The sequence below is a fragment of the Astatotilapia calliptera genome, chromosome 3 (genome assembly GCF_964374335.1).
Source record: "Astatotilapia calliptera chromosome 3, fAstCal68.1, whole genome shotgun sequence".
Classification (NCBI taxonomy): domain Eukaryota; kingdom Metazoa; phylum Chordata; class Actinopteri; order Cichliformes; family Cichlidae; genus Astatotilapia; species Astatotilapia calliptera.
In genome coordinates, this window is record NC_137424.1 from 55,757,108 (window position 1) to 55,773,165 (window position 16,058).

At 37.3% G+C, this 16,058-nt stretch overlaps 2 protein-coding genes across 2 annotated transcripts; one reads left to right on the top strand and one right to left on the bottom strand.

Annotated features, from left to right (window-relative positions):
• Positions 1-100: 100 nt before the first annotated feature.
• Positions 101-4,917, bottom strand: LOC145425503 (uncharacterized). Its single transcript, XM_080298607.1, has 4 exons — positions 4,765-4,917; positions 1,799-1,854; positions 1,332-1,691; positions 101-957 (listed from the first exon to the last, which is right to left on the bottom strand). Coding segments are annotated over exons 1-4 (618 nt in total). The 5' UTR covers positions 4,767-4,917; the 3' UTR covers positions 101-757.
• LOC113018236 (protein NLRC3-like) lies at positions 4,897-14,453 on the top strand. The gene is made up of 8 exons (XM_080298561.1): positions 4,897-6,821; positions 8,445-8,511; positions 9,377-9,596; positions 9,694-11,479; positions 11,601-11,774; positions 11,866-12,039; positions 12,177-12,223; positions 13,224-14,453. The coding sequence occupies exons 1-8, from the start codon at positions 6,682-6,684 to the stop codon at positions 13,763-13,765; spliced, it is 3,150 nt and encodes a 1,049-aa protein (XP_080154687.1). The 5' UTR covers positions 4,897-6,681; the 3' UTR covers positions 13,766-14,453.
• The last annotated feature ends 1,605 nt before the right edge of the window (positions 14,454-16,058 follow it).

Consider the following 16,058-nt stretch of genomic DNA (forward strand, 5'->3'; position numbering starts at 1 on the left):
CAATTTGTTGTTTTGTTCTCATCTCTGATTGTTTTGCAGTCTTGGACTTTGATGTTTCTGGATTTGCAGTTAGCAATAATGGAGACAAGACTGACTGAATGCAGGGAGGAGACACAGAGACAGGCCAAGAAAAGAAATGAAAGGGAACTGATTAAACTAAACAAGGAATTAAAAACGAAACACCTAGATCACTGGTCTAGGCACTTGGGAAAAATACTAAACATCAGAGGACTAAGGAAAATAAAAAGTATCACATACAACTCCAGAAACAAATCACAAATCCACAATATTAAAAAGTACAAGGCAGAAACCCTGAGATCCTAATAGTTACTAGTAAGACTGGATATAGTGTAGCTCTTTGTAATGGGTATCTTCCTGCGTTGTCTCTGAGAAGATACAGCAGTTGATCAGATGGAGTCCAGTCATTTATTCAGTTTGTACAGGTATTCCCACAGCACAGGAATGAACACTTTGTATGCTTTGTGTAGAAATAATACACAACAATAAGCAACATTCATATTAATATTACAGATTACATGGGTTTATACAACAGCCTGCTAAAACCAGGAGAAACCTGGTGTTAAACCAACTAACACCTACTGCTGTTACTACATGATTGAATGCAATCCAACATTTCCATCTGCTGGTTATAATGGTTAACAGCAGAGCAAATTTGCAGCTGCGGCTTTATGTTTTGTCAAGCTTCTTTATAATAGTTGTTCTTGGACTGTAGGTTCCTGTCAGTACTGATGGGTTTTTACCATAAGTAGCTCAGCATCTGTACTTCTGCTATAGGATTTTGTATCCTCTCTTCATTTCTGAAAACAACTAAAAGTATTGCAAACAGTGCCAGCAGAGCTGCCAACACTCCCATTAAAATGTAGAAACCGGTCATTCCTCCAATTTCTGTTGTCGTTTTTGTTGTTGGTCTGTGAGGTTGGAGCTGATCAGCAGCTGCTGTAAGAACATGGAAACACTAACGTTAATGATCAGAATCAAAATGATAACAGTTCAGCTCACAGTGTTAGAGTTACGGATCACAATAAAATAATAATGATCTCCAAAAAATAATAACTTTAATGTGTAGAATAAAACAGAAATTGAAGGGGATAATCCTCCTTCCATAATTTATAAAATGAAGCTCCTGTTTTATTCAGTTTGAGTTCAGATCTAGCCTTCAATGTTTAGACGAATACATAAAAGAGTTTTGTGTTTAACTGGTCCATCAAAGTTTGAATAATAATCTGCAGGTTTTCATACATCATTCCAGACATAAACATGACAAACCAATTATTTTAAAAAAATGCAATATTTTAACTAAATAAAGATACCAGTTACGTTGAGTCGACATCTTCCAACACTGAAGCCATAATCAGTGTTGACCTCACACACGTACAGACCCGAGTCATCAGTCCTGAGTCTGGACAGTTGAAGTCTGATTCGTCCTTCTCTGAGGGCGTCTTTGTCACTCTGGACTCGTCCTGAAAACTTTGCATCCTGAGACTCTGACACCTCAACTCCTTGACGAACCTGATACAGGATTGACGATTTATCACTAATGAAGAGTTCACAGATGATGTTGAGAGTTTGGGTGGATCTGTCAGGTTTGGTGGTGAACGTCCACTCCAGTGTGATGTTGTGGTTCTCCTCTGCCTGATAGCAGGTCTGTGTCACATTGACTACAAATGATCCTGTTGAGGAGACAGAGAGGGAAAGAGAGGAGCAGACACACTGAAAACTGGAACAAATCTGTTGTTGAGCTTTATTTGTAGTTCATAAAGTCAATCTGTAAACTAACCAGAGACACATGAGGTGAGGATGATGAGCAGCAGGATCCTGCAGACCATCTTCTCCCTGTGAGTGACACAGCAAAAATGAAAATCTACTTCATTCACTGATGACAATATCTAATCCTGTTCATGATCCTTATTACACAGACTCACCAAAACTACAAGAACTACAACCACGGCAACAGAAGCATCAAGAAGAAAAACCTGCAGTGTTCAGAGCTGAAAAAATGCTGTTTTCTGATACAAGGTAGTGATGTGGTTCATTTTCTAAATAGATGGAAAAAATTTAATCTGTTTCTCTGAACATCTCCTCACAAACAAATGCGATGCTACTACAGAAAGAAATGAATGAATTTATTATTTTTTTTAAAAGGTAAAATACAAACTCTGCAGTGTCCTCTTCTTTCAGATGAGTCAGCTCTGCTGCATCTCCATAAGAATTTGGAAATCTGTAGTTTCACTTTCACATTTAGGTGAGATTTTGCCAGTTTAATCTTACCCTACTTCTTATCATGATAGTGCAATATTCATAGATGCCACATGATGGAGCTAAGTGCTCATCTCATCCAACGGAAGTGTGGTTTCTTTTTATTTGAATTTTTTTTATTACAGTTTTTCTCCATTGGTGATATGTTTTGGAGGGAATGATCATTAGACTGAGAATTAACTAATCAGTTTAGATCTACAAGATCTATTCATTTGGAAAATGTGCTAAATGTGGGCTAACTGTATAACTGTAGGCTACTTGTACTTAATCATTTGCAAAGATGCACTGAGACAATTGAGACATGTACTAAGGCATTTGCCATTTGATAAAATGAATGAGAAATGCCATTCTGTTGTGAACATTTGCCAAGAGGTTTGGAGGTTTGTCCATGTTATTTTGAGAATGTAATTTCTGTTTCAAGAAATGAGCCAAAAAAATGGAGAAAAAGTGTAAATCAAGAATTGAATTCAAAATCCTGCTCCTCCCATACAAGGTCAAACACTATGTCAGTTTTTGAGAGCAGGGCTCTGAGATGTAACTTAGCCAGTTATTAGTTTCAATTTTTCTTTAATACCACAGGACTCTATGCTTCCCCTCACATTTCACATTTCATTTTTCTGTTAAAACTTTCTGACTTTCTGTTTAAAAAGACATCAATTTAGACATCAATAAAAAATGTCTGTATGCGCAGAAAAAAATATTTCGAAAACTAAAAAAGGGTTTAATCTATAAGTGAGGTTGCTGTGTGATATTTGTTGTGTTTGATTTTGATCTGTTTTGTACTATCAAGTTATTGTTCTGGGGTAAAGGTTATAAATTGTGATGTAGCTTTAACTGGGTATCGTAACAGCAGTTTTTCACCCATTGTGTGTTTCTGTGTTTGTTTATTGTCTTTAAAAGTCACTTTCTATTATGTGACTTTTTATAAAGTGTACCAAGCTTTTTGATTGCACTTAAAAATGACCGCTAAACAACATGTTTTTAGTTCATAGAGTTGGTGGCATTTGGTTCATTTGGATTGTTTGATTGTTGTTAGATGATTAAACAACTATAACAATAGTATTATAGTATGGTGTACACATGGACTGAAAGGATTTTAACATATTAATAAAGATCTGTGAGGGAAAGGTCATTTTCAAATATATACATATACATATTATATTTTTCATGTTGAAAAGCTTTTATCTGATCAACAGGCTCAGAGGAGGGTTTGATCCACTATTTAATCTTAACATCTGCCTTCACTCATAAAAATGCTCCAAACGAATAACTACAACATTTCTATAAACGTACTGAAAGCATAACCAAAAGGAGAAATGAACTGAAGCTGAAGTGAACACAGAAAGAGAAACAAACTAATGTGACATGATCCGAGGAAGCCAGGTGTGGCAGCTGTGTTTGCATATGCAGTGAAACTACACTTCTACCAGTTTACTGTAGGTACTGATGAAACAGACAGGTACCGAGTGAAAGAAGAAGACATAGCAGACGTATGTATTTCATCTTTTTATTGATTTCATTGTAATTCTGTGTCTTCTTTCCTGCTGTGATGTGGATGATGGGTCAGCTTGCTTCCTGTGAAATTAGTTCAATATTTGAGTTACTACATATTATTAAGTTGAGCTAAGACTAAACCAATTGATTATACATCATAATGTTCACCTCTGTAACGGGACCCTGACACAGAACATTTAAGAACCTTTGCTCTGGACAGAGAAGACTGAGGGAGACCACCCTGTGCACTGTCTCTGTGTCTGTTGGTTGGACTGAACCATGAATTTGGTCTTTTGTATATTGAGACACGAGTTATTTAAGTATATGATGGCCTTAAGTACTTTGACACAACCTGTTAATGCCACGGCCTCTGGTGATGATCTCTTTTAGTAATTTATCATGTTTCTGATTCAGAGAGTTGGATCAGTCATGGTAGTGAAACAGGACAGAATATTCAAAACTTTTTAGGGCTGCAGACTCGCACAGTCCTCAAAACAACTGTTATTATAGATTAATATGCTGCACATCATTTATGTAACTAAATCATCAATATTTTGCAGTTCAAACATTTCACTTGATAAGAAATTCAGTAGACAGTGGCAGGAAACTCATCAAAATATCAGAACAAAGTAGTGAGACTATGAACTTGTTTAACCAGTCGAGCGGTGTAGGCATGTAAAATCATCAGTACAGTGAGCACCTGTATTCAAATTATTAGTATCTAAGAGAAAAACAAGGAAGTGAGCTACAGTATAAAACACATTGAATGTGGACATTTGGTGAGCTTTAATTTATTTTATGTTTCTGTTAAGAATGTGCAGATGAAACTGATTTCTTATTTCTGGGGTATGACAACTTTTTCATTAAATTATTATTTGAAGATGTTTAAAGCCGGTTGGAGCGGTAACTATTTTTAAATCCCGGTAGCACTGCAACCACCTAAGCTAGCGCAATAATTTTTTTTGCATATGAAACTGGAGGAGTTGTACTTACATCTTATACCATCAGCTTGTCCTCGGTCACAGTTTCCTTCAACATATACCTTTGCAAAAACTGCATAAAAAGCACTTGCAGCAACAAAAGCATAATATTCCAGAAAGAGGCTTTGCCGATCCGATCAGCTGTTTGTAACACTTCCTACGCCCATCAGCGTGAACTATCGCATGTCCGCAATGACCTGCCCGAAACAGGAAGTGACGTCATTTTGCGAAAATGTGGGGTTTTTTTTACCATCAGGGCCTTATGAGCCTATACTTGTGTTTTTAAAAGTTATCTTTAACTTTATGACTTTCTGTGTCGTCTCTGGGATGCTTAGGACTCATATTGCACTGCTGGAAATAGTTTATTTTGATGCATATGCTGTTTTTTTTGCAAATTTGCACTATAGTATTTATTTTGTTTTATTCCTGCAGTATATAAAAATTGGTGTATTTCAAAAATAAAACTATGAAGACACTTAAAATAAATTTCCTGTGGTGGGAAACTAGTTTGTGCAACTTTTTTGTATTTACAGTTTTGAGGGATAAGCCTCTTAAATTTCTGTAACTAGAAATATATGTTAAAAAAACAAAAACAATTTTCAATTTTTTTGTAGTTTATTGCATTTTTTTGCAATTTTATGTAATTACTATGCACTTAATGCAGACATATTATTAAAATTTGGGCTATAATGTTTATATTGATGTATATCAACTTGAAATGCTCCCAAAAAAGGCACTGCAGCATGTAAAAATATAATATAAGCTCTGGCGGACTTGGTTCTATGGTAGGTCTTAAAGGGTTAAATCCTGCTGCGGTTACACACAGTCAACAGTTTCTCTTTGGTTAGTTAAAGATTTGAAAGAAAATAATAAATGAATAAAAGAAAAAATATTTTAAATAGTCTCAAACTCTTCAAACACTGAGTGGAAAAAAAGAGGCCTTAATAGAAAAACAACAACAAAACAGGAACAGGTCATATCGTGGTGCAGACAGAGTGACGGCAATACAGGAAGTCTGGACCAGATCTCAGTTTAAAGGAATCTGATTCTTTGGGTTTTACCCGACAGATGAACAGAAAATAATGCTAATTTGAACAGGTTTAGTTCAGTGTCCTGAGAAAAAGGTTCTTTGGATCTGTTAATTTTAAAGCCTGGAGGAACCTGTAAGAACAATGAAACAGATGAAATATTTATTCACAAGTTTAACCTTTACTGTTTTACAAAGAACAAGAAAGACGGTTATGTAAAATTTAGCCTTTTGAACGTATTACTCCAGATCTCTTATTTGACAAAAATATTATATTATATTATATTATATTATATTATATTATATTATATTATATTATATTATATTATATTATATTATATTATATTAAACACATTAGTACCTTCATATCAATCAAAAATCTCAATAAACAGAAATGAAGCAGAATTATTCTCACTTTTCTCTTTCATCAGGTGACTGCAGGTGTTAAAAAACATGGAAAGGTATCACACTCAACACCTCACATTAGATTCACTGCTACAAGAACAAATACAGAAAATATTTCCTTCATGCAGTAACTATACAACACATCTGTCTACAAGATAATCATCTGTTCTTTCTTATGTTATCAGTTTATTTTAACCCAGCACTGTTAGCAAACACTAAATGCTTTTATTTTGTTTCATTTAACACAAACATAATAAAAAATCTGCAACTGTTATTATAAATTGTTGTACTACAGCAACTCATTGAGATCCAGTCGACATGACAGTAACTGATCCATCTCATCTGAAAGGAGACAAAACTCTGAAAACTGCAAAGACGTTTTTTACACAGCCTGAAATGTAACAGTTTAAAACTAGACAGACTAAAGAGGACAGAAATCATTCAGTGTGAAGAGCTTCAGACTTTATAGGCTTGTTGTTATATATATTCCTCTAACTGATGTTATTCCTCAGACCAAACTCTCCCAAACCTGAGCCTGAGCCTGAGCCTGGACTCAGCTCTGTGACTATGAGGGAAAGATCCAGTCCACAGGGAGTCCGTCCTGACTTTAAAAACAGGAAACTGTCTCCTGATGAGAAGTAAGATTTAACTGAATGTTAAACGTATCTTACAGCTGTCCACTTCAACTTGCCTTCCATGAATAATAAGTGAGAGTTCTTCTTCTTCTTCTTCTTCTTCTTCTTCTTCTTCTTCTTCTTCTTCTTCTTCTTCTTCTTATGATTATTATTAATATTCACCTGGTAATTGGTCAAAGGATGACTTAATCTACTTTAAAGGAACAAAATCTGTTGCTGCTGAGGAGTAAGACAAAAGTTAAATTTACCTTATTACTGTTAATACAACTGCCCTTAGTCCTGAAGTTTAAGAGCTCCTGGACATTTTATTCATTCATTCTTCATTCACTCATTTCTTTTCACTGTGTTCTGTTGATCTTATGTGCTGCACAATAATGTTTAATATTTAGTATTTACTGTCATATTCCCATATATCATTGTGATGTTGTTTATTCTATTACTCTTGTTCTCTTCTGCTTGTTTTCTTTTTTCTTTCTCAACAGGTGATCCAGGTGATCGATATTGTCATGATCCGGAGTCTGCGACTCCGTGTTTATGTTTAGTTTATTAGTATTCTGTGGTTTTGGTTACCTTGGGTGTTTGTACTCTTCTGTTTCATGGTTCATGTTCCTATGTTCTATGTCCCCAAGTCTGTGTTAAGTTGGTGTGTTATGTCATTGCGTGTATGTGTTTCCTGTTTTATTGTGAAGGTCTGCGTCTTATGTGAGTGTTTTCAGTTTGTCTCCCTAGTCTCGTCACGTAATCACTCCCAGCTGTGTTCTCCACCTGTGTGTAATCTCCCTGTGTTCTCTGAGTGTATTTAAGTTGTCTCTTCTGTCTTGGTAGTTGCTGGTTCGTCTGTGTTGTTTCCCCTCGGTCTCCCTGCGTCTCTCCGTATGTATTTCCCCGGACCTCCCTGCATCTTCGTTTCTGGTTTGTGTTGTTAGTTTACCCAGTTTAGGTTTCCGGTTTCTTGTTTTCCCACCAGTGCTGTTTGTACCCACCTTGTAAATAAATATTCACCTGCACCAGAGCTGCCGCCTTTTGGGTCCTTTCTACAACTCCACACGGCTCGCCCCGGCAAACCGTGACAGATATATGCTTTTTTTTTTCTTTTTTTTTTTTCCTGCCCATTCTGTTGGTTTTTGTTTTTTGCCCTTCTCCCCCGTCCCTCTTCTCAGCTGTTTCTCTTTCCCTCTTTCTTTCTCCCCTTCTTTCCTCCAGTCAAGTCTGTCCCGTATTCAGCAAGTGAAAATTAAATAAACAATAAAAGGTGAATCAAATGGACCATTATGGCAAGGCTGGGATGGTCCATTTGGTAAAGTAAATCCGTTGGGCATCTTTCTTTGCCTTTAGACAACAATTCTGATGGCAAAAGAGCCAAACGGGACAGGCAAAAAAAAAAAAAGAGAACCTTCACAGACATTAATTCATTCATTCAATTTACAGGCTGTGCTAACTTTTCTTTAATTTTTCATTCATTTAATAATGCTGCTGTGGTCTCGTACACCAAGGCTCGTAATTTAGTGATCAGTGTAATCAGTCTAAAGGAATCAAGCTAAATCAACTTAGTAATAAAATATTCAAAGAAAATCATCTTGTATTTATGTACAAAATGGTTACAGTTTCTTCATGATGTCTCCACAGAGCTGATCAGGAGAGTTCAGATGTTTCAAGTCTTCAGCATCAAACTGATCTGGACTCAGTATTTAAGGTTTGTACATGTACACCAAACTCTGTTTGTAATTATTTTAAATTTGCATTTTTTAGAGTATCAACGATATTAACGTGTCTGACAGGAAAAGAAATCCAATACTCGTCATATAATAATGGCAAAATTCAACACAATTCTTGTTAAATCAAAGTTTCAAAGTGCTGAACAATAAGAAAACTTACAATGGAAATTAAAAAGAATTTAAAATGCAAAAGAATGAGCAAGAACGAAAACCACACACATTATTAAATCCTGAAAAGGATTTGATAAAACCATTAGCAGCTAAATATTCATTTTGGAACAGCTGATTAAAATTTAAAGAATAAAGACAGAGTAGAGCCCAGAGGCAGGAGAGAGAAACAGATCATTGAGACCTTGATCAAAGCAATCTCAGGATTATGATGCGAAGAGAAGGCAGATTGATATTTTAAAAAGATCTGATTGTTTCTAATATCATGAACTAAGTGGCAACAGATTGATAAAATTTATACTGTAGAGATAAAATTGGGGGATCAAAACAGGCTTTCATGAACTCCTGTGTAGACAGGCCATTTATGTACACATGCATATAACAATTTATTATCTTTTTTTATTTTTAGAAATGACAAAGAGTGTTATTCAGAATGTTGTAAGGAAAAGTATTTTAAGAAAAATGATGTTATGAAACGATGAAATGTTGAAATTCTATTTTTTTTTTCCTCTGATGGGAGTTTGTTTTCAATTTTGTTTTAAATTGTTACTTCCTTATTTTTCTACACTTTCTTTGTTCAATTGAAAAGAAGCACAAAATATATCTGTAAAAAATTATTTTTTAGTATGAAAATCTGATTTTTCATTAATTTAGATTGTGTCATTTATTTTCCAGATACTGGAGGGAAACATTATCACGTTTGTGAAGAACGAGCTAAAGAAGCTGCAGAATGATCTGAATCCAGATTATTCAGAGTGTCAGAGGGATGAAGAGGAGGTGTTGGACAGTGAGGAAGAGAAGCAGAGAAGGAGCAGCAGAGAGGCATTTCTGAAACTTGCAGTTAACTTCCTGAGAATAATGAAACAGGAGGAGCTGGCTGACTGTCTGCAGAGCAGTGAGAGGATTTCTCTTCATAAATTCATTCTTTACAGGAATGAAATTGTCACATTTTCTATAATCATAACACTCGTGTTTCTGGTGCTTTCCTGTAGAAAATCCTGATCCACTTTGTGAGAACACATTTAAATGTAACCTAAAGAAGAAGTTCCAGTGTGTCTTTGAGGGGATTGCTAAACCAGGAACCCAAACCACTCTAAATGAGATCTACACAGAGCTCTATATCACAGAGGGAGGGACCGGAGAGGTCAACACTGAACATGAGGTCAGACAGATTGAAATGTTTTCCTGGAAACCAAATAGACCAGAAACAACAATCAGGTGTGAAGACATCTTTAAAGCTTCGACTGGAAGAGACAAACCAATCAGAACAGTTCTGACCAAAGGAGTGGCTGGCATCGGGAAAACATTCCTGACACAAAAGTTCACTTTGGACTGGACTGAAGACAAGACCAACCAGGACATCCAGTTCATTTTTCCATTCCCATTCAGAGAGCTGAATTCACTGAAGGATAAAAAGTTCAGCTTAGTGGGACTTATTCATCACTTCTTCACTGAAATCAAAGAAGCAGGAATCTGTAACTTTAAAAAGTTCAAAGTTGTGTTCATCTTTGATGGTCTGGATGAGTGTCGACTTCCTCTGAACTTCCACATCACTGAGATCCTCACTGATGTTACAGAGTCCACATCAGTGGATGTGCTGCTGACAAACCTCATCAGGGGAAAGTTGCTTCCTTCTGCTCACATCTGGATAACCACACGACCTGCAGCAGCCAATCAGATCCCTGCTGAGTATATAGACATGGTTACAGAGATCAGAGGGTTCACTGACCCACAGAAGGAAGAGTACTTCAGGAAGAGACTCAGAGACAAGGAAGAGGCCAACACCATAATCTCTCACATCAAGACATCACGAAGCCTCCACATCATGTGTCACATCCCAATCTTCTGCTGGATCACTGGTAAAGTTCTTGAGAGTTTGTTAAAAACCAAACAGGCTGGAGGAAAGCTGCCCAAGACACTGACTGAGATGTACATTCACTTCCTGGTGGTTCAGACCAAACTGAAGAACATCAAGCATGATGGAGGAGCTGAGACAGATCCTCTCTGGAGTCCAGAGAGCAGGAAGATGATTGAAGCACTGGGGAAACTGGCTTTTGAGCAGCTGCAGAAGGGAAACCTGATCTTCTATGAATCAGACCTGACAGAGTGTGACATTAATGTCAGAGAAGCCTCAGTGTACTCAGGAGTGTTCACACAGATCTTTAAAGAGGAGAAAGGGCTGTACCAAGATAGGGTGTTCTGCTTCATTCATCTGAGCATTCAGGAGTTTCTAGCTGCTCTTCATGCCCATCTGACATTCACCAACTCTGGTATCAACCTGCTGGAAGAGGAACAAACAGTCTCAGTGCATGTTTCTGAAAGCCACTTCTACCAGAGTGCAGTGAACAAGGCCTTACAGAGTTCAAATGGACACTTGGATTTGTTTCTTCGCTTCCTCCTTGGTCTTTCAATGCCATCCAACCAGGAACTCCTACAAGGCCTATTGACACCGACAGGAAGCAGTTCACAAACAAATCAGGAAATAATCCAGTACACCAAGAATCAGATCAACCAGAATCCCTCTCCAGAGAAAAGCATCAATCTCTTCCACTGTTTAAATGAATTGAATGATGACTCTATAGTGAAGGAGATCCAACGTCGCCTTAATTCAGGAAACCTTTTTATGTTTAATCTTTCCCATGCTCAGTGGTCAGCTCTGGTCTTCATCTTACTGTCATCAGAAACAAATCTCAATTTTCTTGACCTGAAAACATACTCAGCTTCAGCAGAAGCTCTTCTGGGACTGCTGCCAGTGGTCAAAATCTGCAAAAAAGCTCTGTGAGTATGCAACTACCACTAAGCAAGTTAGTGGGAGTTTTCAATCAGTGCTACTTTCAAGAGTTTAGTCAGCTTAAATATTAAAAGGATGTCTTCTATTCTCTCATTAATACATTTCCAGGCTGAGTGGCTGTAACCTCACACAGACAAGTTGTGAAGCTCTGTCCTCAGTTCTCAGTGCTACGTCCTCTAGACTGATAGAGCTGGACATGAGTAACAACAATTTGCAGGATTTAGGAGTGAAGCGACTGTGTGCAGCACTCAGGAGTCCACAATGTGCACTTCAAATTCTCAGGTGAAATCAGAAACAACAAATTACAGTCAAATATATTTTAAAAAGAGTAGTTTTCTCTGCCAGTGTGACATGTGCTGTTTTGTGTTTGCAGGCTGTCCGGCTGTCAGATCACAGAGGAGGGCTGTGCTTCACTGGCTTCGGCTCTGAAGTCAAATCCCTCACACCTGAGAGAGCTGGACCTGAGCTACAATCATCCAGGAGACTCAGGAATAAAGCTGCTGTCTCCTCTACGGGAGGATCCCTGCTGGAGACTGGACACCCTTAAGTAAAGAGTCAAGTTTGTGCAGGAAAAATACCATAATAATGAAAATACATTTTGCTTTTGTGAAGGAAAAAAGTTGAAAACGTCTGGTTTTTCAAGCTAAAAGCGTTTGTGCTTTTCTTTGTCTTTACTAATTTCAGAATGGATCCTCATGGAGACCAGTGGATGAAAACGGGTCTAAAGAAATGTAAGTGTGTTTTATGTTAGTTCCTACTGTCATGTAACAAATTCCTTTATATTTAAATCCATGTTGCTCCACTCCAGCTTATACATTACATGCATCTCGTTCCTTTGTGTCCTGGAAGGTAGAGTTATTTTGCTAACACAATAAAAAAAAATACATAATACTACGACAATAAAAGTACAGCAACATATTAAATATCCACTTTCACATGGCTGTAGCACATCACCCATGAATCAGAAAGTTGGTGGTTTGATCTCTGGCTACTACAATCTGCGTGTCAAAGTATTCTTAGGGATAATACTGAACCACAAGTTGCTCTGTGATACATCCATCTGAGTGTGACTGTGTGCAAACATTAGGAAAAAAACACATCTAGGCATAGAAAAATGTGCTTTATGAATGTGCATAACGGGAATGAGGCATGTTATAAAATGTTTTGAGTTCTCAAAAGAGCAGAAAAGTGCTATTGATGACCCAGCTTGCAACAAAGATACTGTTTGCCCAGTGAGGGGCAGTTCTTGAGTATTTAGAGGTTTTTGGGGGAGACCAACACAAAATGTGCAGGACATAAGATGAAGGCTATTACAGTTCAATTGATTTTCATGTTTACACCACCTAAAAGGAAATTTGGACCACAAATTTCTAACATAAGAGAAGAAAAAAGTGAAAAGTGCTTATAAAATCATAAGTTATAGTTATTATAGCAATTAAAAAATGCCAGGTATAAGAGAGCACAATGTGATCCCATGTGTTATGAAAGTTTCATAGTGTATCCTTTGATGTGGATTCAGTAGTGTTCAGGTGTGTAGTTTTATATCTTCATATTTTGTTTGTTTTAGGCTACTTTTCAGTTACGTATTGTAGAAATTTGTTCATGTCCAGTTAATTCTCCAGTACATTACATTCCACAATGTGTGTTGACAACAGGCCATTTGCTGTCCTAGTTTTATTTGAGGTTTCATTGTTTATTGCAGTAATAACAGTGTTTGCCTTGTTCTTTTAGATTTCTGTGGGCTGACAGTGGATGTGAACACAGTCCACCGCAATCTTAAACTGTCTGACAACAATAGGAAGGTGGTGCACATGAAAGAGGACCAGCTCTATCCTGATCATCCTGACAGATTTGATAGTCCTCAGCTGATGTGTACTAACAGTCTGACTGGTCGTTCTTACTGGGAAGTTGAACACAGTGGAGAGGTTCATATTGCTGTGACTTACAAAGAAATAAAAAGGAAAGGAAACAGTGATGACAACAGGTTTGGAAGGACTGATGAATCCTGGTCTCTGTACTGTGATGATACAGATTATTTCGCAATGCACAATTACACATCAACAGCCATTAGTGTTCCCTGCTCATCTGCCCCTCACAAGGTTGCAGTATATGTGGACTGTGATGTTGGCACTGTGTCCTTCTACAAGGTCTTCCCAGATATGCTGTACCACCTCCACACTTTCAACACCACATTCACTGAAGCCATTTACCCTGGGTTTAGAGTTAGGTTTCTTGACTCCCATATCTACATCTGTCCTGACTCAGAAAACTGAACCTCTGCTGCTACTCTAGAGAGAATTCTGATATTGGTAAAACAGTTTTTTTAAATTTCATCTTGATGCATGCTCAAATATCCAGGTAAGTAAATTTCCAAAAGTTGATTTTGTTCATCTAGATGTAGCGTTTCAGTGGGAGAAACGTTTTGTCACTCATTCAAGTGACTTCTTCAGTCTCAGCTGACTGCAGGTTTCCCCAGTCTTATAAACAGTACAGCTTTAAAAAAAAAAATATATATATATATATATATATATATATAAAACACCCACCACGCCCCTGCGGGCGGTTTATCCTTAAAGCTCGGGTCCTCTACCAGAGGCCTGGGAGCTTGAGGGTCCTGCGCAGTATCTTAGCTGTTCCCAGGACTGCGCTCTTCTGGACAGAGATCTCCGATGTTATTCCCGGGATCTGCTGGAGCCACTCTCCTAGCTTGGGAGTCACCGCACCTAGTGCTCCGAATATATATATATATATATATATATTATTGACAAGTAAATAAACAATCGCTGGCACCCAAAATACCACTGGTTGTTCCTCTGGCCATTGCAAACCTGCTGTTTTTTTAATTACAATTGATATTATTGGTATATATATTGGTATATGTTTTTTACCTGAAAGTGTATGTATGGTATATGTCGACTCTAATTTATCAACTTCCCTGGAAATAAAACATGTTTTCTTTTCCATAGTGTCAGATGTGTTGTAAAGACAGGCTGTGAACCTATGTTTGTCACATTTAAATCCAAGTTTTCCTGGCACAAGGCTTAGGCATCAGAGGCACACACACATCTCTTATAAACTGTAGACACTGATAAACAGCCATTTAAAATTGCATAAAAAAATTGAAAAAAAACCCCACTTTAATTACCAAGAGGATATAAAGATTTTCAGTTATGATGTATAATTAAACAGTTTCCCAGTTTTCGTCAGTGGCTAATTGGGAAAGTCTGGCATGTTAACCACCTTAATACGACTCTGTAGGTCAGAATGCAATAATGAGTCAGTGCGTTCAGTGTCCTCTCAGTCCAAAATAAACGGTTAAAAAAGAAATAAGCTACTATGTGTAAATTTGCACACTAGCTTAATATAATATTTAGCTCCACAAAGCACCTTTTTTAGATTTACTCTTTGAATTTAAATAGTGAAAGACCAGTCACCTTCCACTTCCACAGTCTGTAATTAATCTGAGAAAAAGGCAGATCAATGTTAGGTCACATGTTAAGCCCTCACAGCAGTAAATACGGAACAAAATTTGTCACGATAAAACAAATGTCCTTTTTATCCACACAAACAGTGAAGTGTAGAAATGTTGATCACACAGATGATTATCTTAAATAAACAACTCAGAAAGGCCTGTCATACTGGTTTCTGAGCATGCTGCTGTCCCGATTCGTGATGTTGAGAGCCAAAACAAAATACCAGAGGCCCAGGAGGATGCAATCAAACAGATGAGTTTATTGAACACACACGCGTGGGAAGATGCACACTGCAAATCATCAGATGTAGATCTCCGCCCAAAAATACACTTCAGATTGCTTTTATAATGTCAGGGTTGGTTAACGCCCCTTCTCGCGTTGTACAAGAATATAAATTGTATTTTAAGAACATCGTTTGCATGTTTTATAGACAATGAGCAATCTTAAGAGATAAATGTAGACACTGAAGTTCCCCTCTCTAGCATCTTCTCCAAATATGGCGATGGATTCAGGCTCTGACGTTTGCCATGGACTGGTCCTCCTAAGCAAACTCAGATGCAACAATAAGCCGGATACATTCAGGCCTTCACTCAAGCCTGTTTCTAGATTATATGGATTATATGTGTTTTGTAGGCGTGTATGCAGTTTTAACCTTCTATAGCTCCAAGTCACTTACACAATAGATTGTCCGGACATCGCGCCGAACAAAGCTTACAACCTCCAATTAATTGACCGAGCTCCAACTCTTTAATAAGCACAAAATGCAATGTGTATAAAATGGTCTTAGCTGTACCTGTAATAAAAAGGTTAATGTAATACCAACAGCTTCAATGAATGTTTTACTGAAATGATGATTAATTTGATTAATGCAATGATAATAATGATGAGTATGAGTAGCAGTAAAATATTTCCCTTATTCCACACTGCCATCATGTGTACATTGGATGCTGCTGTCAGTTGTTTATTGTGTAGATCCTGAAGGAACTAAAAATTTACTGACATTTCCATTAATGCACGACAAAATGAGAGGGAACACGGATGTGTGCAGAGCGCTGGTTGGAAGTGACCTTAAAGTGATAGTTTCTGGTTTGCA